General features: G+C 38.2%; 2 protein-coding genes across 2 annotated transcripts in view; both read left to right on the top strand.

Moving 5' to 3' along the window:
• The first annotated feature begins 108 nt into the window (after positions 1-108).
• LOC136822434 (multiple epidermal growth factor-like domains protein 6) overlaps positions 109-25458 on the top strand; it is a 25661-nt gene continuing 311 nt past the window's right edge. Inside the window, exons 1-16 of the mRNA XM_067078693.1 lie at positions 109-120; positions 2573-3116; positions 8168-8425; positions 12524-12682; positions 13146-13427; positions 14011-14217; positions 14633-14815; positions 15176-15412; positions 15601-15954; positions 16153-16489; positions 16671-17413; positions 19017-19669; positions 20741-20971; positions 21321-21560; positions 21963-22418; positions 24763-25067. Coding sequence (XP_066934794.1) covers positions 109-120; positions 2573-3116; positions 8168-8425; positions 12524-12682; positions 13146-13427; positions 14011-14217; positions 14633-14815; positions 15176-15412; positions 15601-15954; positions 16153-16489; positions 16671-17413; positions 19017-19669; positions 20741-20815 — 4044 coding nt within the window. The 3' untranslated portion in view covers positions 20816-20971; positions 21321-21560; positions 21963-22418; positions 24763-25067. The remainder of the gene's footprint in view (positions 121-2572; positions 3117-8167; positions 8426-12523; positions 12683-13145; positions 13428-14010; positions 14218-14632; positions 14816-15175; positions 15413-15600; positions 15955-16152; positions 16490-16670; positions 17414-19016; positions 19670-20740; positions 20972-21320; positions 21561-21962; positions 22419-24762; positions 25068-25458) is intronic.
• Positions 20885-25458, top strand: part of LOC136822433 (zonadhesin-like) — a 7226-nt gene continuing 2652 nt past the window's right edge. Inside the window, exons 1-4 of the mRNA XM_067078692.1 lie at positions 20885-20996; positions 21321-21560; positions 21963-22418; positions 24763-25067. Coding sequence (XP_066934793.1) covers positions 20885-20996; positions 21321-21560; positions 21963-22418; positions 24763-25067 — 1113 coding nt within the window. The remainder of the gene's footprint in view (positions 20997-21320; positions 21561-21962; positions 22419-24762; positions 25068-25458) is intronic.

Raw genomic sequence — 25458 nt, 5'->3', positions numbered from 1 at the left:
ATAATGAGGACAGTGATGATAGAGAGGACAGTGAGGATGGAGAGGACAGTGAGGATGGAGAGAATAGAGAGGACAGTGAGGATGGAGAGGATAGAGAGGACAGTGAGGATGGTGAGGATGGTAAGTATAGTGAGGATAGTAAGTATAGTGAGTATAACGAGGATAGTGAGGATGGTGAGGACAGTGAGGGTATCGAGGATAATGTTTTAAATGAGGATGTGATATTAAACATCTATATTATAATACGCTTAAATCGGAACTCTCCCATTCTCGCATGAGGCTTTTTCGCTAGCGATTTTTAAATACACGGCAATTTTTTTCGCGCCTTTTTGATTGTATATTCAATTCTATTCGCCAAGTGCACTTCCATTCAAGAGAGCACATTTCTCCTTGATGGAGAAACACAACTGACTGTGCAATAGCACTATCAGCATAATTTATAGTTTAAAAAAAAAAAGTTTATGTCGGTTATGAAATAATTTTGATTCACATGGGAATACGTCGAAGATAAAATTTGAGTTTTCAAAAAGACATCATATTTATGATTACCCTTGAGATTAATAAAGCTCCGATGACATTTCCCTTCTATTTGATACTCTGATAAAAACATTTCAATTTAATGGACTTGACAATATGAGAAAAGTTGATGACTTATTCCCAATTCAATTATGAAATTTTTTAATCAATGTTTGCTATTTTTTGTTCTATTGAGATAGCAAAATGAAAACGCTTTTACTTACGCATTGAGTTTAATTGTTAAATAATTGTTGACTCTGTTAAGAGGTATTGAAAAAAGGCACTCTTTATATTCCACCGTAAAGCACTGTGGTCTTTGGAGTGATCGGTGTTGCCAAGTACCTCTAATACTGAATTTGAATTTCTATTTGTTTTTTATCTTCATCCTTGCGTGAGGAAAATAATAGTCTTTCCTCTCCCAAAAACCCAAAAAAAAGCACGTTTAAAGTATGACCGATTTCTCGCGAGAAATTTTTAACTCAATTTTCACCAATATTTGCATGAGCATTATTTTTAGCGAGTCAAGAACATTATTGTTTGAAGGTTTTCAACAAAAGAAATTATGACAAATTTATACAATTTAATAAGGAGAAGAAAAATCAAAATTCAACTAAAAATACTTTCACCATATTTTTTAATGTGCATTAATTTTAGTGTCCCCTTAAAAATTTTAAACATCAATTTTTACGAAAAAAGTCCTAAATTTAAGAACATTTCTTCTCGCAAAATAAGTACATTTGTATACAAATCCCTACAAGTTTCTGAAAAATAGAAAAGCGAGCGAAGCGAGCGTATTAAAAGGAGTAAGAAGTCGTCTCGGACGACGCCGGGACGGCTAGTCTATATTATAATACGCTTAAATCGGAACTCTCCCATTCTCGCATGAGGCTTTTTCGCTAGCGATTTTTAAATACACGGCAATTTTTTTCGCGCCTTTTTGATTGTATATTCAATTCTATTCGCCAAGTGCACTTCCATTCAAGAGAGCACATTTCTCCTTGATGGAGAAACACAACTGACTGTGCAATAGCACTATCAGCATAATTTATAGTTTTTTAAAAAAAAGTTTATGTCGGTTATGAAATAATTTTGATTCACATGGGAATACGTCGAAGATAAAAATTGAGTTTTCAAAAAGACATCATATTTATGATTACCCTTGAGATTAATAAAGCTCCGATGACATTTCCCTTCTATTTGATACTCTGATAAAAACATTTCAATTTAATGGACTTGACAATATGAGAAAAGTTGATGACTTATTCCCAATTCAATCATGAAATTTTTTAATCAATGTTTGCTATTTTTTGTTCTATTGAGATAGCAAAATGAAAACGCTTTTACTTACGCATTGAGTTTAATTGTTAAATAATTGTTGACTCTGTTAAGAGGTATTGAAAAAAGGCACTCTTTATATTCCACCGTAAAGCACTGTGGTCTTTGGAGTGATCGGTGTTGCCAAGTACCTCTAATACTGAATTTGAATTTCTATTTATTTTTTATCTTCATCCTTGCGTGAGGAAAATAATAGTCTTTCCTCTCCCAAAAACCCCCAAAAAAGCACGTTTAAAGTATGACCGATTTCTCGCGAGAATTTCTTAACTCAATTTTCACCAATATTTGCATGAGCATTATTTTTAGCGAGTCAAGAACATTATTGTTTGAAGGTTTTCAACAAAAGAAATTATGACAAATTTATACAATTTAATAAGGAGAAGAAAAATCAAAATTCAACTAAAAATACTTTCACCATATTTTTTAATGTGCATTAATTTTAGTGTCCCCTTAAAAATTTTAAACATCAATTTTTACGAAAAAGGCCTAAATTTAAGAACATTTCTTCTAGCAAAATAAGTACATTTGTATACAAATCCCTACAAGTTTCTGAAAAATAGAAAAGCGAGCGAAGCGAGCGTATTAAAAGGAGTAAGAAGTCGTCTCGGACGACGCCGGGACGGCTAGTTACATATATTATGCTACATATATAGCAGGCGGATATAACAGGCGGAATATAATATATGATAAATGTCTGCAATATGTAACTTCTTACACCAAGTCTTTCCCGAGTGGAGCTTATCGACCACGCCCTGTTGAGTATGAAAACCTGACACACAACAGTTCACAATTATATACATGTCCAATCTATTCGGTCAACCAGACAGGTGGTATATGTCCAAACGGAACATATTGTCCAGCCGGTTCCTCCAACCCGATCACCTGCGACCGTGGCAAACATTGTGATTTCAAAGGATTAGGAAAACCACTTGGAAACTGTACAGCTGGTTATTATTGTGATTATGGATCGTTGTCTGCTGAACCACGAAAATGCCGTCCGGGTCATTACTGTCCGGAAGGAACACCCGTAGAAGAAGCTTGTCCGGTAGGAACTTTCAACCGTGATGAAGGGAAATATGATATCGGCCATTGCGATGATTGTACCGCTGGTTTTTACTGTCCATACCCCGGTATGGTTGAACCGATGTTCCGCTGCTCTCAAGGTTATTACTGTCCAAAGGGATCGTCAAAGAATGATACACAAGAATGCCCCGCAGGGTATTACTGTCCGACTGGTGTTGGAGCACCTGTTCCCTGCCCCGCAGGTAAGAAATTTTTAAAGGGTTGGAGTACGATGAATGCCCGACTTTCCCGTCAGCCTCAGTTACCCGGTTTCTCTAATTCAATACGACCAAAACAATTTATTGGAATGGTCGCGTACTTATAATAATAAGAAATTGATTACTCCCGAACGCCAAAGAACCCGCGCTAATAATTAAAAAAGGTATCCACAAGCTATCCCGGATTGCTTTCAAATTGCTTTATAACTCAGTTTATAAAGCAATCGAAAAGCCATACAAATTAATCCCATGATGCTTTATTTTTGGACACACATGTTAAAGATGGCAGACAGTCATCAAACTTTGAAGTCAACAAGTTTGGGTTAGTCAGTCAGTCAGTCAGGACAAAACTTCAATATAAAGTGCATACTTCTTCACAATATTAGGTTATACATATATAGATGCACCAAATCATACAGCAAATCAAAAAATAAATTGTAAGTATTCTAGTAATTTTAGAAGTATTCTAGTTTCCAACATGAGATGATTTTTCAAAAATATTCTAAAAATCTGTGCCTGGGCTGGTCTAGTTCTCAAATCTTTTCAGCAGTAGTTAAATAATACGATAATAATAATATGGATTTTTGAAAGCAGGTTAACGCCCCGTCTTTTGAGTTTTCAATGTTGACTCCCTTCAGTGTTCAATGGAAATAGAATTAAAGTAAAACCGAAGGTCTTTTCAGAAACAAATTTAGAGTAAACTTACACTTTGTTTGCGGTTGGTGGTTCTTTGTGACACTAAGTGCTGTCTTCTCTTTTTTCATTGAAAGAAATATAATTTTCAAACTAATGTTCTTATGCAGCTATTTTCGCTATTTTCTCTAAGAGCAGCTCCTCGCATTTGTGACTTCTCTCTGGAACTGGACTTTGTTTTGTTTTTATTTTTTAGAGATTCTAATTTCGAATGTTCGAATCAAAGTTAGATGGTGTCTGAATGGCTTTTCTAAAAACATCTTGAAGACAAAATACATCCATTAAGCATCCAAACTTGCGATATTCCAAAAGCCATCTGAGTCGATGGCTTTGAAATGGTTTTTTTGTAATCTGAAAGGTATCTGAGCTAAACCATCGATAAACCATCTCCCTGGATAGCTTTTCAATTGCTTCAAGATAGTGTTTTGCTAATAAAGTTTTTCCAGATGTCTTTCTAAATAAAGTTTTTCCAGGGCCTGGTTGTTCAAAAGTCGATTAGATTAACTCCCGATTAGCGCTAATCGCGATTAGATTTCGATTAGTTAATCCCGGCGATTAACTTCCGTTGTTCGAACGTCAGTTTATTAACTAATCGTGGACATTTTGCCTGTGTTTTCAAAAATCTTAATCTTGACTTCACTTTTCGAATGTTTTCAAAACATTCGAAAATCTTTTTTTGTTATAATTTCTCACTTCAATGCAGCGACTTCACTTTTTTTGTAGGAAAAAGTCTCTTAATCCTCGTTAATCCTGGGTCAGAGCAGGATTAAAATTTGGCCAATTTAATCGGGATTTAATCCAGATTTAAGCCTAATTTTTTTCGAACAACCGACGGTTCTGCGTTAATCGGCGCTTATCGAGATTTAATCGAAAATTAAGCTAATCGGCCACTAATCCACTTTCGAACAACCGGGCCCAGATGTCTGTACCCTCATGTTTTTTTTTTATTTTCTTATCTCTGATCCTGTCTTTCTCTTTTTCTGACTGTCTGAGTTTCTGAGTTTCTGAGACTTAGTTTCTCATTTCTGACTGAGTTTTCATACCTGTCAATCATTTGTCCATCAATTTCGACCAACCTAATTTTCGCACCGAGTGGGATTCGAACCACCACCAAAGAAAGACCTTCAGATTCGGAAGCCAGCGCTCTATCCACTGAGCCATCGCCGCACAGCAAATCCACGCAATTCATAACATATTATACCAAACTAGCAAAAGACGGGGGTAATGTTATTATAATATGGGTAAAAGTACCCCTTTTTTAAACCTGACTGAAATTCGAGCCGTTACTAGCAACCCTGCGGGGCCCAAGGCGCCGAGTATGCACCCGGCACAGTGACAAGCCGTTACTAGCAACCCTGACCCTACCTAACTGTTAGTTAATCAATTCCAAACAACAAAACCCCCGGAAAGGTGACTATCAGCGATCCGTGGATAAAAAAATAAAAAAATGAAAAATAAAAAAATGAAGGTAACTTTGGGTGATCCGATATAACTCTCTCCGTCTTTCTAATACCTTTCAAATTGTTTTCATATAAAATCAAGTTTATGAGGGAAGCGCCAAAGCTAGCGCTAGTGCTACCGTTTTAGGAGTCCATGCTGGAGCAGATGCTAAAGTGGCCGGCGCGGACCGGACCTCCGATGAAAACCAACCGACCCTTAGAGAGACCAAATTTTAGTGAAAAAGTGACCCTTAGAGAGACCTTCGAAAAACTTCCTTCCCTCTTAGAGAGACTTTTTTACAATTTTTCCTGTTAAAATTAAATTTTTTTTCTAAAATTCATGCAACGTTCCGACCCTTAGGCCTTAGAGAGACTACTTATTTGAAAGTTTCTGATTTATATAACCTTTAGAGAGACTTTGGAAGGTGAAAAAACCGACCCAAGGTCCGCCCATACCCAGCATCCATTTTTGCTTAAGTACCCCCGGGTTTCGGCCTAAGTGATAGAGCCTTGTGTTCTAATAAAAAAACAAGTGTAAGCATATGTGAGCCTGCTGTGCAATACACATTGCACATGGTAGAAAGGTTTCCCGCGCTTTTCTCGCGTACTTTTAATCTTTGTTATTTACGAAATGCAATGGAATGTATTCATTTATAAAAGTTATAGACGGGGGTTTGTATATAAATTATTCTTTCACTGAAAGATCAAAGAATCTTTTTTATCTCAATTTTGTTAAAGTAAACAGAAATGTAAATAGATGTTATAAAACAGGTGAACATACAAAAGATACAAAAAGAAAATGATTCTCTCATTTCTTTTATTCGTTTCATTTTTGTATGAACCCCCTGAAAAGATTCAAATGTTTTGAACGCTGTGTTATGAGAAAGAAAGATGGCGACAAAAAACTGAACTTTTTTGTAACTGAAAAATGAAATGTGTTTTGATTGATTTCAAAGCCCACAAGTAAATTCAAGATGGCAAGTAAAGTGTTTTGAGCTCTATGGAGCATAAGCTTTCATTTCATGTAAGTTTTAAAAAGTCCCACCAAAATACAACTTTTGACATTTTTTTTGGCGCTCTGCTCCCTGACTAACAAACATAAGGCATCAATACACCATCCAGGATATTTTCCAAAAGCCATCCAATTATTGCTTTGAGATTGCTTTCGGGATTGCTTTTCGATTGCTTTCCATTTTTCGTCAATAACACTATCTGAAAGCTATCAAAGAAAGCAATCTAAAAGCCATAATTGAATTGCTTTCAAATAATCGCTGGATAGTTTGTGGATGTGGTTTTTACTCCTTCTCTAAATTGTGTTCTGACACTTTTGAAACTGTTTTCAGATGGCATCGTTTTTAAGCCATCTCAAAGGTATCTCTGCTCACCAGGGTGCGGCCTCGGCACTCGCCCCAACCTCAATGACGCCGTCAATAAGAGCGGCTGAAGCCGACGCCTCAGCGCCGCAAGCTTTCGCTCCAGCATATGCATATAAACCAGTGCCTGAAGCCCCACATGAGGCCCCAGCGTTTCCGGCTGAGGCCGATGCTCTTGCACATGGGTCAAATGCATTATCTTTCCCTTTCGTTTTGGTGCTTGTATTTGCTGAAGCGGCTGATACTTGAGTGCTCTTCCCCACGGTTGAGTCTTTGAAAGCTTTGTTCTCCATGAGCGCCAGGTTATCGGAGACGTTTATCCAGGCACCTGCCACCCCCTGTGCTGCATCCATTTTTGTAGGTTTCATTGAACCCTTCTCGATTTGTACTCCTTTTTCTTTGTAAGCATGTTTGTACTGGACTACTGTTTTACCATTTCGATTGTCTTTCTCTTTATAGTCATAATACTTTTCTGTTCGTTTATTCTGACATTTTGTACCTCTTCTTTCAGTGGTCTTTCGTGTGTACTTGCCGTTGTTGCGAAATGTTCGTTGTCCAAGAGATTTTTTCTCGAAATCGTCGGCTGGATCACCTTCAGGGTAATTCACCCAGTCACCAGCTTCCGGACCGCTTTCTTCGCTATCTGACATCTTCCCTTTCTTTCTTAACTCTCCAAACTCTTTGAAGATTTTTCTATATACCTGGTCTTTTAAACTCTGTTGATTAATTTATGTCGATTCCTATTAGCCAAGGATTAGTTTTGCTTTAGCATGAAAGTATTTAAAAAAAACAAATTTGTTTGTTTTACAAGGAAACAATGTTTTTCAAAGGAACTGCATTATGTTCATGTTATAACATATCCAGTCAGTTTCAGTCTTTTTTCACGTACTTCGTATCATATTTCTTCGTGGAAATCATCAGACAAATTTGAGTTGTTGATTTTCAGTCCAAAACATCGTTTATTCCCTTAAAAGCGCAGACCGTACACTCGAAAATTTGTGTCCCATTTTTGACGTCATATGAGAAAAATTTTTGTCATCACTTACAACCATAGCTTGGAGTTATTAGAGGTCCTTTTAAACTCAGTAAAAAATGAATTCCTAGTAACCAGTTCGCATGCCTTGTACCAATTATCAACAAGGCACAAAGGATGAGATACATCATCAATGTTTTTATGTGGATGTTATTTAATGAGTTTTATTCATAGTGTACACTGGCTTAAAGATTAGGTAATCTCGCGAAAAATTATGCCCGACATTTACAGTCGGGTCTCTAGTTAGCATTTCCTCAACAAACTCTTGACTCTGAATACTTCTTTCTCTCCTCCCATTTTACGATGGCTTTTGTATCTTTTAAAAGATCGTGATTGTTATGTTTGCTACACTCTAGTATACTTTAATTCGGAAATTTGAGACCGAAAATGAAAGCTCTCAAAAATTCTTCTTATTAGCGGACTCTGATCCGTTTCCCGATAGTGTCTGCTAATTAGAGGTTCCACTGTATTTCTAAATAAACATTTCTTTCGTTTTAGGATCATATCAAGACCGTACCGGTCAATATGCTTGCAAGTTATGTCCGCCCGGATTCTTTTGTGACCCTGCTTCACCTTTGATACCGGTGGGCGGTCCGGGCGTTGTACAGCCAGCCAATTGCACAGCAGGTTATTACTGCCCGCAGAACACTTCAAGTGCGCGAGAGAATCCCTGCTTGCCAGGAACATACGGTGATGTCGAGGGTTTAGAAAAAGCGAGAGATTGTAAGATATGCCCTGGTGGTTCTTATTGCAAAGGTAAGTAAAACAAGAAGCCCAAGGGCATGAAGGCCCAGCATTAAAAGTATTGTTTCTAAATAAGAGTGATAAAGTTTGCTTAAAATCATCAATTTTAATTTACAAGCTTTTTTATATTGAATTGGCACGAATGTGGAGCAAGATTGGTCAGAAAGAGGAAGAGAAAAACATTTTTTTGCTTATATTAGCACAATATAACAAACTGATAATGAATGTGTCTAACATGAAACGGGAACACTTATTTATGTAAAAATAAAACTTTTGAAAAATCTTTAACAAACATTATTGTGTTAAAGCTCTAACTAAAGCCCCCCCCCCCCACTAAAGGGAGCAAAAACAAATGATAAAAAGTAAAATTAAAAAGAAACTAGCCTCGAAAAAATTTTCCTGCAACCTCAACAGCAGCACTCAAAAAATGCAAAATTTGTTTTTAAAAATGTCCATAAAAACTGAACAATTTGGAGTTATTGGCTGAAATTTTGTACAGTGACTCACTTTCAGATGCAGATCATAATTCAGTCATTCAGTAAGTGTTTTTCCCAAAATGAGACTATTTCAAGATGGTGTCTGACAGGGTGGTGCCGATAAGCCCTTTTGACCGTTTTGGACTGAAATGGCTTAATTTTCTTAGATAAATGTATCTAAAATGTCCTTTTTGTCCATTTTTTTAATCATTATGATATGCTGAAATTGTGTACAAAATTTGAGCTTTTTAGTTCAATTTTACCAGGAGAAACAGACAAAAGAAACTTGCAAAATCAGACAAAACTGCAATACAAGCTGAAACATGGAGAATGCTCAAAATGCCTTGCAACAACTTTTTCAAAACAGTAGATTTGAGCCCGGCTCGAACCACCAAAGTTATTTGTCAGTGATTCTGAGCCTGGCATGTGCTACCAAGCCGCTGCAAAAATTTGAAATTACAAACTCCTACCCCTACCATGAGATCCGGTAACTTGCATCAGTGAAGGCTAACATGGTCATGCATAGCCCTCAAATGACTGACCAATCAAAGCAGCAAAATTTCAAAACAAATGAACAACGCAGCTTCGCTCGCAGCTCTACTCTACCATTTTTAATAGACCTTTTTTCAAAGAGGCCGCCCTGTTGAATAATTATGTAGTCCAGCAGAAAAACAATGATAAAACCATGCCATAATTATTACAATATCCATGATACAGTAATTATGCATGGCTCTATCATTGTTTTTATGGCTGTACTACATAATTATTCAGCAGAACGTCCTCTTTGAAAAAAGATCTATTTCATTTCACTTTGCTATGCATGTTAGCCTCCACTGATGCAAGTTACCCGACTTCACGGTATATTGTACAAAAAATTTACTGTGGGAAATTTGAATTTATCGCTGTCCTCACTTACTAAAAAAAAACCATATTTCTGAACTTGCGTTTTCTCTTAAAGAGTGTGACCGTTGAAAGAATTTGTTTGGTTTTCAAACATTTCTTGTTGTCAAACTTTGTTGAACAGAGTTTTGGTCGAATTTGTCAAACATTTCCTGTTGTCAAAGCTTAAGTGGAACTTAATCGAATACTCACAATTTTAGTGCAGCAACCTTTGAAAATTTTGATTAATTATGTCGTCTGGTATGTACTGATGTCCAGACGGTGTCAATCGAACAACTTCGAACAAAAATCGCAATCAGACCAAACGCGATCAAATAATTGCGATTCGATTGTCGAACGTAATCGAATCTCAATCGAACAGCCGATTCCTGGGTAATATTCGATTGCGTTCGAGTAAGGTTAGATTGGTTCGATTGATTGTTGACTATGTTCGATTGGTTCGATTGATTCCAGACGGTGTCAATCTAACGAATCGAACGCAATTGAACACAATCGAATAATTGCGATTCGATTGTCGAACGCAATCGAATAGCAATCGAATATTACCCAGGATTTGCCGTTCGATTGCTTCAATTACGTTCGATTGTATTCGATTATGTTCGAGTACGTTCGATTGAAATGATTTAGATTTTATTCGCTTTTGTACTATACTTAATAAGCGCTCAGCCGCCCCACCCTAAAAAGCTCTAACAGAGTGATCCAATTTAATTTAATTGCAATCAAACTCATCGAACATAATTGTAATCGAACCAATGGAACATAGTCAACTATTAATCGAACGCAATCGAACACAAGCGAATATTACCCAGGAATCGGCCGTTCGATTGAGATTCGATTACGTTCGACAATCGAATCGCAATTAATCGAATCGCAATTATTCGATCGCGTTCGATTACGTTCGATTGGTTCGATTGCGATTTTTGTTCGAAGTTGTTCGATTGACACCGTCTGGTTGATTGCCAATTACATTGGATTAATCTTCGATTTCGTTCGATTACAATTATATATGTACGATGAGTTTGATTGCGATTAAATTAAATTGGCTCACTCTGTTAAAGCTTCTTAGCGTGGGCGGCTGAGCGCTTAAGTACCATACTAAAGCGAATAAAATCTAATACAATTGAATCAATTGAACGTAATTGAATACAATGGAACGTAATCAAAGCAATCGAACAGCAAATCCTGGGTAATATTTGATTGCGATTCGATTGCGTTTGACAATCGAATTGCAATTATTCGATTGCGTTCAATTGCGTTTGATTCGTTCGATTGACACCGTCTGGTGATGTAAACTAAAAAAACTGAGCATGATCGAGACTCCTTCTTTAAAAAAGCTCAACAAATATAAAATTTCACCATAATTTTATGCATTTTAAGTATCAAAATATCCAACAATACAAATAGAGGCTATTCTAGTCGACCTCTTGCTGTTTGAATAAACTTTTTTGTCGAATATAAAAGCCTGAACACACATTTCGCACACGTTAAGTTAATAATTATTCTGATAAAATGCCTGATTCCTCTTAATCATCAAGGAGATAGCAAGAGAGTAGTAAACATTATATAAGAGAACATACCTGTAATAATCTGGTTGGTGTTTGAACCTTCATTTTGAGCAATAATGAGAAAACATCGATGAAAACCCTCAAGCAAAATCAGTGTAAAAAATGCAATTTTCAAAATAGTCTTTAAAAGCTTTTAGGTCAATAAGTATGAGCATCCACTTCTGTGGGTGCAAGTCAGAGCTACACTTAACTAATTGAAAAACATTTGAAACAATAAACTTTCCTTTATAAGTCTCAAGGTCCATTAAGAAATCAAAACATTGACCGACAACCAAAATGTGATTCTCAGGCGCCATCTTGGATTCCGTTCGGAGCAAATAAACCCCCGGCCGCAGTAGAATCGATATTCTTTACAGCACGCAGCCTATGACGACCCAAGCAAATCGATTAAATTTTATGCGAATGCCCCCGATTGAATCGCACCAAAAGAGCAACCATGGCACGGACAGGAGTGAGAGAGGACAGAAAAACAGAACACGGCACGGACTGCGGACAGACAGGACAGGACAGACACACGGAAAGTTCCTCTTGAAAGGCCCCTTCGCTAGCGCTGGGCCAATTATTATATTGTGATCGAGCATTTGATAATTGAGACGGCCTTTGATAAAGCAAATGTTAAATGTTAGATAGTTTTTGAAACTTTTGAAACCACCAATTCACCTAACGTTGAGTATTTTTTATGATACTCATTAGGATATAGCTGCCACAACTCAATCTTAATATCTGTGAGCAGTTTGCATATCTCTTGTGTAAAGGGATGTATTATTGAAAAAGGCCAGAGGGACGAAATATTCATTGAAAGCTGATGTTTTTCTTGACAGCGCTAACACATGTTCTTTAACAGAATATTATTCAGCCATCTAGTAAAGGGTCCTACTTTTTCTGCGTTTTTGTATTGAGAAAAGGTTTTATGAGGTTTTATGAGGTTTTATGAGGCCCCCAGCGGCAACTCTGATCACCATATCAGGCAATTTTTTGTCTTCAATCACGATCACGCAAATCAACAAAAAAATGGACAATCACTCATCCCTTTGAAAAAGTCCAAATTATGTATCACAGCTCAAGAATCTTTCAAATCACGATTTGGCCTCTCATCACGAAAACCGCTTGGGGGCCTCTTTTCTACTATGAGAATGTGTACACTAACAATAATGTTTCTCTTGATACAGGCACAGGTGAGACGACAGTGAGTGGAGTATGCAGTGCTGGTTACTTCTGTTCATCACAAGCTTCTACGCCTACACCACAAGATGGTACCACTGGTGATGTCTGCCCCAAAGGAAGTTATTGCCCTCAAGAATCACAACAAGGAGAACCCTGTCCGCGAGGTGAGTTCTTAAGCTATAAACTGGGTATCATGTATTATGCAGGCCTAGTCAACTATAAACATTCATAGTAATTCAGTAAAAGATACGATAAGAATCTCAAAAGTCTCACTTAAGAGTGCTTTTCCACGTGAAGGAGCATAAAAGCTGACATATTAGTAGCTGGTCTAATATCGACATCTCTCATCTAATTTCGACACCATTCTTTAGAGTTAGGAATTAAAGGACGGTCTGAATCGCTAATGGAAACAATATTTCTATGTTTAACGATCAGAGAGAAAAGAATCTTTTGTCTATCAGTGGTTCTGACCTTTCTATTATTCCTATCTCTAAAGGAGGGCGTTGGAGTTAGTATAGGGATGTCGACATTAGACCAACTTGCGGGATATAACACGTCTTTAGGCTGCTTTAGGGTGATCAGTTACAGTTTTGAACTGTATTGAAAACCTCTCTATCTTGTTTCCAGGAAGTTTCGGTAATGAGACTCAACTTCAAAATGCATCAAGTTGTACACCATGTCTACCTGGTTTCTACTGTCCATCAACCGGTCACGTTGAGCCTTTCGCTAAATGTACTGCTGGTTACTGGTGTATCGAAGGGTCGATAGAAACCACACCTGATCAACAAGCGTACGGTGTGAAATGTCCGAATGGCTCATATTGTCCGGAAGGAACTCCATATCCGATTCAATGTCCGAAAGGCAAATATCAACCGCTCTTACAAAAGACACAACCTTCGGATTGCAAAGGTATGTAAGAGTTTCTTTGCATTCACTTCAAAGAAAAAAACTGGAATAAATCGAACGTTTACAGATTTTTGAACTGTGTTGTTTTGTTCATCAAAACTAGAATCGAGCCTACGCGAACGTTATTCTGAAATAATGGGCACGTTTATTTGAAAAGTACAACTGGCGGGCTCTCTTTATGCCTATTAAAGCAATTGAAAATTTTACAGGTAGAAAGATATCCAGGACATTTGATATTAAAAAAGCTGAATCTATTATTCATGATATGCACCATTACAATGTCTTCTGTTCCACCCAATAGCTGATTGGTTGAAAGTGACGTATTGGCTGCTTTTACGTCACTTTCAACCAATCAGCTATTGGGTGGAACGGAAGACATTGCAATGGTGCATATCATGAATTAAGGCCGGTCTCCACTTTCGCGCGACATGAGCGAAAACTTTTTGACGTTTTCGTTAGGTCATTGGTCGGTTGAAAAATGAAGCAATTCCATTGGTCAAAATTGACGTAACGGGTGAAAAAAATTAGAACTTCCTTCAACTTTTTTTTTGTTCGCGCCTTTATCAATTCTTCTTTTTTCGTTAAGCTTGTGATCCTGGACAATTCTGTGGGGAAACCGGTCTATTTGCAACCTCTGGCGATTGTCAAGAAGGACATTACTGTACATTGAATGCTGAACAACAGAATCCATCTGATGGTACAACTGGTGACGTCTGTCCGATTGGTCACTACTGCCCGAAAGCGTCCGAAGCACCACGACCATGTGCGAACGGAACCTTCATGAACCACACTGGTAAGTCATAAGTTAGACTTAGTCTATTCCTTCTACTTTGCGACATTTTCGAAAATTTGGAGCCCAAGTTTTTGGGCTCCAAACATTCGATTCTCTGACGTCACTTTAAAACTTTCGAAGCTCCTGCAGTAGGAAAAATCGAATTTGCGTTAAAACACTTGAAAGACTTTCTATTTTTCGAAAATCGTCAAAGTGGAACTCACTGAGAAACGTAGTGATAAATCCCAGTTTTTGGCGAGAAACACTCTCTATCACAAGTAGATTCAAGAAGTAGATTTAAAAGGATTAATCGTCTAGGTTAAAAGGCACATAACAATTATGTCTTTCTCGCGGATAGTTAAGCTATTGAGAGTACTATATTTAAATTTATTTTCTTAAAAAGTTTAAACAACCTTCCAAAAACTTTTTCTTACAGGAGCTGCTTCTTGCTACCCCTGTCCAGAAGGTTTCATGTGTAGTCGACAAATCACCGCTGACCCTTGTCGTCAAGGATACTATTGTCCTGTAGGGACTGGGTACGATATTCAAGCGTGCCCTGTTGGAACGTATGGTGCAAGAGAAGGATTGAAATTAGAAAATGAATGCTCCAATTGTACAGGTAAGTTGGTTTGTTTTGTTTCCTACACTCATTTGGCTTTGGTGGTTGGTTAGGATGCTTAACCTATGAAGACGGGGGTAATAGTTTACACGGTGTCAACCCTCCCTGTTGTGTTGTTCTTTAGGCTAAAACTGATATTCCGTCATTATTATGTTACCGAGTTTATATATGTGACGGAAACGGTAAGGATTAATTTTCTACACCCTGACTGACTGAGGATGACGCTAAATTATGTAGTATTTTTACCGCCATCGATTTTACAGGTCAGAACTGCGGGTTATTTCAAATCGCTTTAGCCACGGTTCAAGTGGTTCCTCAAAAATGCAAATACATAAAATCGCTGTTTTTCAAACTTTCTAGGTGGTTCTTATTGTAACAGCCCTGGGTTACCAGAACCAACATCTCAATGTGACCCTGGGTTCTGGTGTCAAATCGGTGTCAGCATGAGTTCGCCCTCAGGTATTGGACACACTGGCATTGGAGGAAACTGTTTCCGTGGTCACGAGTGTCCGAGAGGAACAACTTATCCGTTGGCTTGCAAGAATGGCTTTTACGCAGGAGCAGAAGGCATGGAGAAATGTCTGGAGTGTCCTGAAGGTCTTTTTTATTTTACTTTTCTTAATTATTTGGCTTGATTGAGCATTTTCGGTGGTCAGGACTTTCCTATACAGTCCTTCTTGTACAAGAATGTTTTTGTTAAATTAGATTTTTCCCAAATAAACACTAAAAGAATACACTCAAATTTGGCCCTCCTGTTAAACTATTTTTTATTCCTTATTTTTTAGGAAAATATTGCAACGGAACAACCATCAATCCTGAACCATGCCCCATGGGTCATTACTGTCCTAACGGAACAGAATATTCCACTCAATACAAATGTCCACCCGGCACGTACAACAACAAAACAGAACAAAGCAGTGATGCTTCATGCTCGATGTGTCCACCGAGTTATTACTGTGAAGGTTACGGAAACATCATTCCAAACGATCTTTGTGATGCTGGATTCTTTTGTAGAGGGGGTGCCGAATCCTCACGCCCTGGTGATATTGGGGCGTTAGAGGCGTCAAATAGTGGATCACCATCAGATACGTGTTACAAGGCTCATGATTGTGTTTGTCAACAACAAAATACAACGAAAGGTATGCAATAGTTTTTGCTATTCATGTGGCTTAATATGACGATCCAAATTAGATGATAATGACATACCGTATTACTTCGAATAAACGCCCCCTGAAATAAACGCCCCTCTTAAAAAATAATTAACGCCCGGGGTGTTTATTCGAAGTAATACGGTAACCATAAACTTAATAAACCACCTCTTTTGAATATTATTTCAGGTGACATATGTCCCGCTGGCCACTACTGTCCGCGCGGTTCAAGCGAACCCACCGCGTGTCCGCCTGGAAAATATTGCGCACATGCTGGCCTTGAAAACCCAACACGAAATTGCTCAGCTGGTTATTACTGCTCTGGTTCATCGACCATCCCTAATCAACATATCTGTCCGTCCGGTAGTTACTGTCCGGAAGGGACCGGCGTTCCACCGTTGTGTCCTGCGGGTACGTTCGCTAACGGAACAGGCAACCAAGAGTCGAAAGATTGTTTGAATTGTACGGCTGGTTTCTTTTGTGAAACTGAAGGTCTTTCCCGAGAGACGGGCAAGTGTAGTGCAAGGTCAGTGTATTTCTTAATTTATAATTTCGGCTGAATATCTTTTTACCATTTTCAACCAGTCAAATGGCATGAAAATATCGATAAAAACATGAAGTTGATAATCGAACATTTTTCAAAATAAATGTGCTTGGGATATACAGATATTGAAAATATTTACTATTTCTCAACTATTCTATTTTAGATTTTACTGTCCGCCCGGTCAATCGTCAGCAACACCATCCGAATATCTTTGTTTGCCCGGTCACTATTGCCCGTTGGGTTCTGAATATCCGGTACAGTGTGAAAACGGAACGTATCAATCATCACCTGGTCAAGAAACTTGTCTCCAATGTCCTGAAGGCTTTTATTGCGACCCGGCCGAAGATCCATCAGTTGTTAATCCAAAGTTATGTCCCGAAGGTCATTACTGTCCACCAGGAACTTCGTATAAGAAATCGTTCCCCTGCCCGGCTGGTTATTTCGGTCCGGAGGAAGGATACAAGAACATCTCACAATGTCGACCCTGCCTACCCGGATCATATTGTGCTGTTCCGGGTTTGAAGAACGTTACGGGCCCGTGTTACGCTGGTCATTATTGTTACGGAGCAGCTAAAGAACCTTCGCCTTTCGAGCAAAACCCTGTGACCGGATGGACTTTCGATTTCCATAATGATCTCTGTCCCAAAGGATATTTCTGTACAAATGGTACATCTGTACCTGAGCCATGTCCGATGGGACGATATTCCGGACAGTCTGGGTTGAAAGAAGAAAGTGAATGCCAATTATGTCCGCCTGGAAAATTCTGTAGTGTAAGTGGAGCCGAGGAGTTGAAGAACCCACCGAATTGTTCAGCTGGTTATGTATGTTTGGGCGGCGCTTTCACTGGAACACCAGCTGATGGAACGACTGGATATATTTGTCCTAAAGGATTCTACTGTCCAGAAGGTTCGTCTAATTTTTTTAATATCTCTTTGAATTTTTCTCTCCAACTGAAAGTGATTGAAACCGTACTTTGGGCGTAAAATTTTTTTGCACAAGTTTCTCTACTCTTTGATATGTTATGTTCGGATGCTACACGTGGTAAAATAAAAATGAGAAAGTTTCAAATCCAGTTGAGGGTGATCTGAAGGTTCCACTTTCTTTAACAACTGTAACCAAAGATGGGGGTAGCACCACTTCTTTCTTAGGATTTCTCCACTTACTCTTGATCATTTTTAAAAGTTGTCTAAAGAATCGAAGCAGATATACATCAACATGGTTTCTGCCCCCCCCCCCCTTAAAATAAGGGGGGGTCAAAAAAATTGCCTTTTAAAAAAGGGGGGATTTTTGTCATTTTTTTTAAATAAGGGGGGATTCTTTATCAAGGGCTGCAAGAATCTATCAAAATAAGAAAAAAGGGGGACTAAAATATTTGGTTTTATTGATAATAATTTTCTTTGTCTAATAATATCTTCTTTCCCGTTTTTGTGCTCACAATCTCATGCCCACTATTTTGCAGACCATGCTATATTGAAAGTTATTTACATTAGAATGACCTTTAACAGACCAAATCAAACCATAAAAACTATTATTCTCCCCAATTAGATAACGTTTTAAGCTGTTTTGAGGGTGTAAAAAGTGAAAAAATTTCTTCGTCGCCCAACCATGGTGGGCGACATTTTTTCCTAAATCTTGCCCCCTCCCCCCCACTCAAATGGCTTGCCGGGGGCCCATTAATCTGCATACTCTCTTCTCTCTAACTCTATTGTAAAAATTGTTTGCTGAACGGTACAAAGATTTTCTTGCAATGGTTGGTCGACATCAATGATCTTTGTCATTAATGATCTTTGACATTTTCAGCTCTGTCACATCCAAAATCAATGTCATAAGCATGAAATCTTACTTGTGTTTTACTGCCTAAATTCTCCACTTGGGAAGACCACGTACTCGACCTAACTTAAACTAGGACTACAATCAGAAAACATTCCCAGTTCAAATCTAATGATAAAGATAATTTACAAGGCCTAAGATATGAACAAAACACAACTGTTATACCAGGTACTGCATCTTTTGTTTGGTTTTATTCATAAAAAGTTTTATTTGTATCATTTGATTATAGGATCCAGTTTATTTTCAATGATTTCTTTTTATTGAATTTTATTTAGTTGGATATCATTATGTTACTAATATAATGTTGATGGCATTGATACCAAACCAATCGTTGTACTTTGTTATTGTCAAAGTCTAAAAATAAAAATCTGAGGGGGGATTCCTCTTTTTTTTCATTTTAAGGGGGGACATTCTAACAAGGGGTACCGGTAATTTTTGTTCGATTTAAGGGGGGAGTTTTCTTTAAGGGCAAAATTGCATTTTAAGGGAGGACTGAAAAAGTAGGCAGAAACCATGCATCAAGTACAATTTTTAGTTCTTTGCTATGACCCCGTCATTTTGTGCACCGTAGCCGCATGCTTTATCTTTGTGCGACGCTAAAATAAAATACGGTAAGAATGAACCAGCTAAAACGTGAAACGCTTTTATTTAATCAAGATGATACCTTTTTCTTTCATAGGGAGCAATATTGAGTTAAGTTGTGTGCCAGGGACCTACCAAGCTAACCAAGGACAAGGTCAATGCACCGATTGTGATGTCGGTAAAATGTGTCCAGATTACAACATGACCGCACCCATCGATTGCAAGAAAGGTTACTACTGTCCCGGTGGTGTAGCTCAATCATGCCCACCAGGTACTTTCAATAACCGATCCGGTCTCAGTGAAGAAGGAGCGTGCAGTGACTGCACACCGGGTATGTATTGTCCTGGATACGGCAACCAACAACCGTTCGGTTTATGCGAGGAAGGATATTTCTGTCAAGGTGGCGCCTCATCGAAAGTTCCAAACGCAAGCAATCCAAGATATCCACTCAACGGCCCGTGCCCAACTGGACATTACTGCCCCGACGGTACTCCAACACCGGTTGGTTGTCCTCGAGGACGTTTCCGTAACATCACAGGTGCTCGAAACAGTCTTGATTGCTTTGAATGTACACCAGGGTCGTATTGTGAAACACCAGGGTTGACTTCACCAACAGATCTCTGCTTAGAAGGATGGTACTGTCCAAGTAATCATTTGACCAAGGTTCCAACACCGGAAAATTTCACTTGTTTTGCCGGACACTATTGTCCGAATGGAACTGCATGGCCTATCGAATGTGATACAGGGAAGGTAGAAAAAAAGTTGGAGTATTTTTGCTTGTTTACAAGCCGAGTAATTTAAAGTTGTCAGCGTCATGTTGTAGACCGGTAGACCCCCGTGTAAACAGTTGAAAAGCTGCGTAAAATGCTAGATTACTGGGCTACCGTAATTTCTCTAATTTAATACGACCAAAAAAATAATTATTTTGGAGGTGTCGCACTAATAATAGGAGGATATAAATTGCTCTGAATCTGGAATCTTTTTATCGTACTAATAATTAGAGGAAAAACTTTGTAAAGGCGCGCTAAATTGGAGGAAAAATAAAAAAGACAATTTTTTTTATTTTCTGTTTTTTGTATCTAAAGTCATCGAGAAAATGCCTGAACCCTCATCAAAACCCGACTTCAAGCTTCCACCACCAAGCAAACAAGATATTGTAGACTGGGTTGAGAAAGCACACAAAGTTCTGTCAAACGACAAAGAGATGGTAGCCAGATCATTTGAAGTATGTGGCATCACAACAACTGATCCAAGCAAAGTGAGAAGTGGAGAATTCTACGAACAATGCATGGGTAATGCTAAAACTATCTTAGATTTAGAGGACGATGCCACTGAAAAAGACGATGACGATGACGACCCTTTTGAATTGTAAATAATATTTTTGAAAATTTGAAAAATTTGAAAGAACAAAACTAATCCTGAAAAAATCAGTTCGTACTATAATTAGAGGAAAATTTGAACTTTACCGTATTAAATTAGAGGAAAATCAAAAGTAGGTAAATGGGTGCTCGCACTAATAATTAGCGGATTTAAATTAGTTCAAAATGACGAAAATAATTTCCTCGCATTAATTAGAGGACGTATTAAATTAGAGAAATTACGGTATTCAACTAAAATAGCGACTGTATCCTAATCTTGAACGTTCCCCACAAGACCTCATTATCACCGTTCGAATTTGGGTAGATAGAACAGGCAGGCTTTACGGGAAACATTGTGTTTCTTTTTTTTTGGATTTAGGAATATTTCACATAAGTGTTTCATGGCTAATGTGAAAAGTGATGGTTTTTCTTTTTACCCTTTGACTTTCAACTTCTTTTGCAGGTACTTACCAACCAAGTCGCGGTCGGGCTACATGTAGAGACTGTCCAGCAGGTTACTATTGTACAAGCAAAGTGAAAAACCTGGAAAAATGTCCACCCAAACATTACTGTCCTGCAAGAACGGAAATTCCCATCATTTGTCCGAATGGAACCTTCACCAATGATACGGCTTATGGATTGGAGCGAGCGGAAGATTGCAGACCGTGCCCTTCAGGATCCTACTGTAAATCAGGTAATGAAGAAATGTGATCACACCTGTATGTTGAAGTTTACTTTAAAACCTTCTTGCTTAAATAACTCGCTTGAGTGGAGTTTCTATGATCCAGACTCTATCACTCAAGAGTTTGAATTACTTGAACTCATTGAAATTGTAAAATTACAATGTTTGGGTTCTAGGGGCAAATGTGTTACAAAATGATCGAATCCGACAAACTTTTCACGTCCAAAAAGCGTAACTGGTTAAAAGCCAAATAAAATATTTTATTTCAAGTATTTTATGTAAGGCTTACGGCTTTTGAAACTGAAAAGCAAGGGTTAAAGATATTCTAATTACGTATTATATATATTTCTCAATCTAACAGGTTCTGTGGTAGGTGTTTGTGTAGCTGGATACTGGTGTCAAGCAGGAAGTCCCTCTCCTTCACCCAACCTCACAACCAACGCTGTCACACAAGCAGGTCCCTGTCCACCAGGCTTTTACTGTTCACATCACACCATCGAGCCCACACCCTGTCCGAATGCCACCTTCAAGAATTATTACGGTGGCAAAGGGAACGTGGAAGATTGTTTGCCATGCCCCGCTGGCCAACAGTGTTTCGAAGGTAGGTGTCACTTTCTTTGCTTTGTTTTTTATCTTAACAAAGGTCAATTAAGGTTTCTAACGGTTCTTCAAATGACCTTACCCCCTTCCATGTTCTATAGAAAATTTTCCTCATCTTTACCAGCTTGGTTTTAAACTTGTTTTGAAATCAGGCACGACGCAACGGGTACGACAGGTGCAGCGGCCGCCGTATCAGATTTTCACAAATTTTCCTCTTCGCCTGTAAAATCGCTGAAGTTTCCTCATTCGCCGTACATGATTTAAAAAGCTTCCGTCGTGCCTGTTAAAATCCCAAGGGACCATATGATTAAAAAATACAAAAACACAAACTTTTTTGGCATCAATGGTGTTCTTTCTAGACTGATTCAATTGTATTCAATTTATATTATTTTGTTTGCTACAGGTGATCCAAGAGTTCACCCATGTCCTGTGGGCCATTATTGCGTCGAAGGATATCGTCCACAACCTTGTCCTCGATTGACTTATCGAGACTTGTTTTGGGGAAAGAATGAATCAGATTGCTTCGCTTGCCCAGCTGGTTTCTGGTGTAACAAAGAAGGCATATCCAATTATACAACCAGTCCGTGTCCAGTTGGGAAATACTGTCCTGAAGGTCAAGAACCGGTATGGTGTCCGGCCGGACGCAGACGTATCCTCCCGCAAGCGGCCAACCCCGAACAATGTGAACCATGTCCGGCAGGCTTTTATTGTCCGTTTGGTTCGTCCAATTACAGCGGAATACCGTGTTCGCCCGGTACTTATTGCAAGAATAATCTTACAGACGGTGCAGCCAGTGAGAAACAGTGTCCGGGAGGTTATTACTGTCCGGCGCAAACTGGTGACCCTTACATCTGTCCAGGTAGGTGGTTTGTTTCATCAAGAAATACTTCAAATCTTGAGAACGATAAAGCTTTCTTTGAAATAGTTTTGAATGATACCGAATTATCGTAAGACAACACATTGAAATTGGAAAATGTGTCGATATTTTTCTTCTTCTTTTTTCTTTGCCTACTTAGTCTGGAATGTACCTAAAGCTATAAAGTTAACTTTATTGGACCTACCCCGGTGGAGGTCCTATAAATTAACCTCTGTTCGTTCGTTCGTTCGTTCGTCCGTTCGTTACTAGCTTTTCTCGGGATTGGCTCATTAGTTTTTCCTAATTTTTGGCACAAAGATGCAAAATGGTAATGCCCAAAATGTGACGGAGCCCGATTTTCGAAAAAAATTCATTTCCGGCCGAAAATGCCGGAAATATGCCGGAAAAACCGGTTTTTTGGCATTTTCTCGAGATTTCATCATTAGTTTTTTCTGATTTTTTGCACAAAGATGCGTATTAACAATGTCTAAAACATGGCCTAGTCCGATTTTTGAGAAAAATTCTATTCCGGCTGAAAATGCCGGAAATATCCCGGAAATCGCCGTTTTTGCAGATTTTCATCGGACTTTTTCCTTATATTTCGTTGTTTTTTCACACAAAAACATTATTGATAGCAATGCCCACCATCAAGCATGGTCTAATTGTCAATAAAAGTGATTTTTGAAGCCGGAACTTTCTAAAAATTGCCGGACCAGCCTATTTTCGCCGGAAAAACGGTATTTCTTGAATTTCTCGAGCTGTACTTTATATTTTTTCATGAAATTTTGCACACTGATGCAAAATGGCAATACCTAAAATATGACAGAGCCTGATTTTCAATTAATGTACTTTTCCGGCCGAAAATGCCGGAAATGTGCCGGAAAAACCGGTTTTTTGGCATTTTCTCAAGATTTCATCATTAGTTTTTTCTGATTTTTTGCACAAAGATGCGTATTAGCAATGCCCAAAACTTCGCTGAGTCCGATTTTTGAGAAAAAATCTTTACCGGTCGAAAATGCCGGAAATATACCGGAAATCGCCGTTTTTGCAGATTTTCATCAGACTTTTTCCTTATATTTCGTTGTTTTTTCACACAAAAACATTATTAATAGCAATGTCCACGATCAAGCATGATTCAATTGTCGATAAATCTGATTTTTGAAGCCGGAACTTTCTAAAAATCGCCGGAACAGCCGATTTTCGCCGGAAAAACGGTATTTCTTGAATTTCTTGAGCTGTACTTTCTATTTTTTCATGAAATTTTGCACACTGATGCAAAATGTCAATACCTAAATTGTGACGAAGCCCGATTTTCGAAAAAAATTCATTTCCGGCCGAAAATGCCGGAAATATACCGGAAAAACTGTTTTTTTGGCATTTTCTCGAGATTTTATCATTAGTTTTTTCTGATTTTTTGCTCAAAGATGCGTATTAACAATGCCCAAAAGATGGCCGAGACCGATTTTTGAGAAAATGGTCGAAAATACCTGAAATATGCCGGAAATCGCCGTTTTTCTAGATTTTCATTGGACTTTTTCCTTATAATTGGTTGTTTTTTCATTTAAATCCTGTTTTTCATTGAAAAACATTATTAATAGCAATGCCCACCATCAAGCATGTTTCAATTTTCAATAAAATTGATTTTTGAAGCCAGAACTATTTTAAAAGTCGCTGGAACAACCCATTTTCGCCGGAAAGACAGTATTTCTTGAATTTCTCGAGCTGTACTTTATATTTTTTATGAAATTTTGCACACTGACGCAATATGACAATACCTAAAATGTGACGGAGACCGATTTTCGAAAAACTTTTTTTTCCGGCCGAAAATGCCGGAAATATGCCGGAAAAACCGGTTTTTTGACATTTTCTCGAATTTTTATTTTTAGTTTTTTCTGATTTTTTGCAGAAAGATGCGTATTCGCAATGCTCAAAACATGGCCGAGTTCGATTTTTGAGAAAATTTCTTTTCCGGTTGAAAATTCCGGAAATCGCCGTTTTTGCAGATTTTCATTGGATTCTTTCCTTATATTTTCTATGTTTTTCACACAAAAACATTATTGATAACAATGCTCACCATCAAGCATGATTCAATTGTCAATAAAACTGATTTTTGCGACCAGAACTTTCTATTTATTTTTTTCCCTACAACCCTTTCCTCTCCCCCTACCATCAATCAATGATGAATTTCTTGCGTTATGCTTTCTGACTGATTTTTTTTCATTTTTCTCCTTGCATTGCTATCTAACTTTCATCATCAGGTAGGTCCATTCAGCATCTAGCTTGTTTTTCCTTTGTTTCCTTCGATAAGGAAACTGCTTTAAAACAAAAAAACTATTTTTCTCTACAGCTGGTTACTATTGCGAGAATGGAACGTCAGTGCCCACACGTTGTGAATATCCCTACTACTGTCCGGAAGGTAGCTCCTACCAACGAATCTGTCCGCTTGGTTACAAAGCCACAACCATCAATGGTAACCGAACAACCGCTGACGAAGCGTGTCTCATATGTGCCGCTGGTTACTATGGCAACGACCGGCTCCGCTTGAATTGCACCAAATGTCCGGCGGGTTATTTCTGTCCGCAAGGAACGAAAGATCCGCATGAAAATGAATGTCCGGTCGGTCATTATTGTCCGGAAGGAGTTGAAAAACCTGTAAGTTAGTTGTATTGGATGGATACTGATGGTTCCGTTTCCATGACTCGAACACGCACGGGGAAGATAAATCTGTTCGAATTAAGGAAATTTAAGGTTTATAAGGCATTGTTAACTTAAGTGTGACGAGAAAACTTGTTCGATTTAAGGAGACATTTGAGTAATAGAGGTTCGAGTTAAAGAGACTCCAGTGTACTTCTTATTGTGTTTTCAGATGTTTGTTTCTAGTGATATCGGATAACAGGTTCCTTACCGTACGGTCTCAAAAAAAGAAGAGCATGTCTTATTAGACGTGTTGCAGAGGGGATATAGTTCTTCTGATTAATGAAACATGTCCTTTTCATAACAGCATTAATTTTTGATAAAATCTTAACTACAGTTGACACTCTCT

Source organism: Clytia hemisphaerica, unplaced genomic scaffold (genome assembly GCF_902728285.1).
Source record: "Clytia hemisphaerica strain Z4C2 unplaced genomic scaffold, Clytia hemisphaerica genome assembly, whole genome shotgun sequence".
Lineage (NCBI taxonomy): Eukaryota > Metazoa > Cnidaria > Hydrozoa > Leptothecata > Clytiidae > Clytia > Clytia hemisphaerica.
Note: the sequence above shows the minus strand (reverse complement) of the source record. Positions and strands in the feature narration are given on the sequence as shown.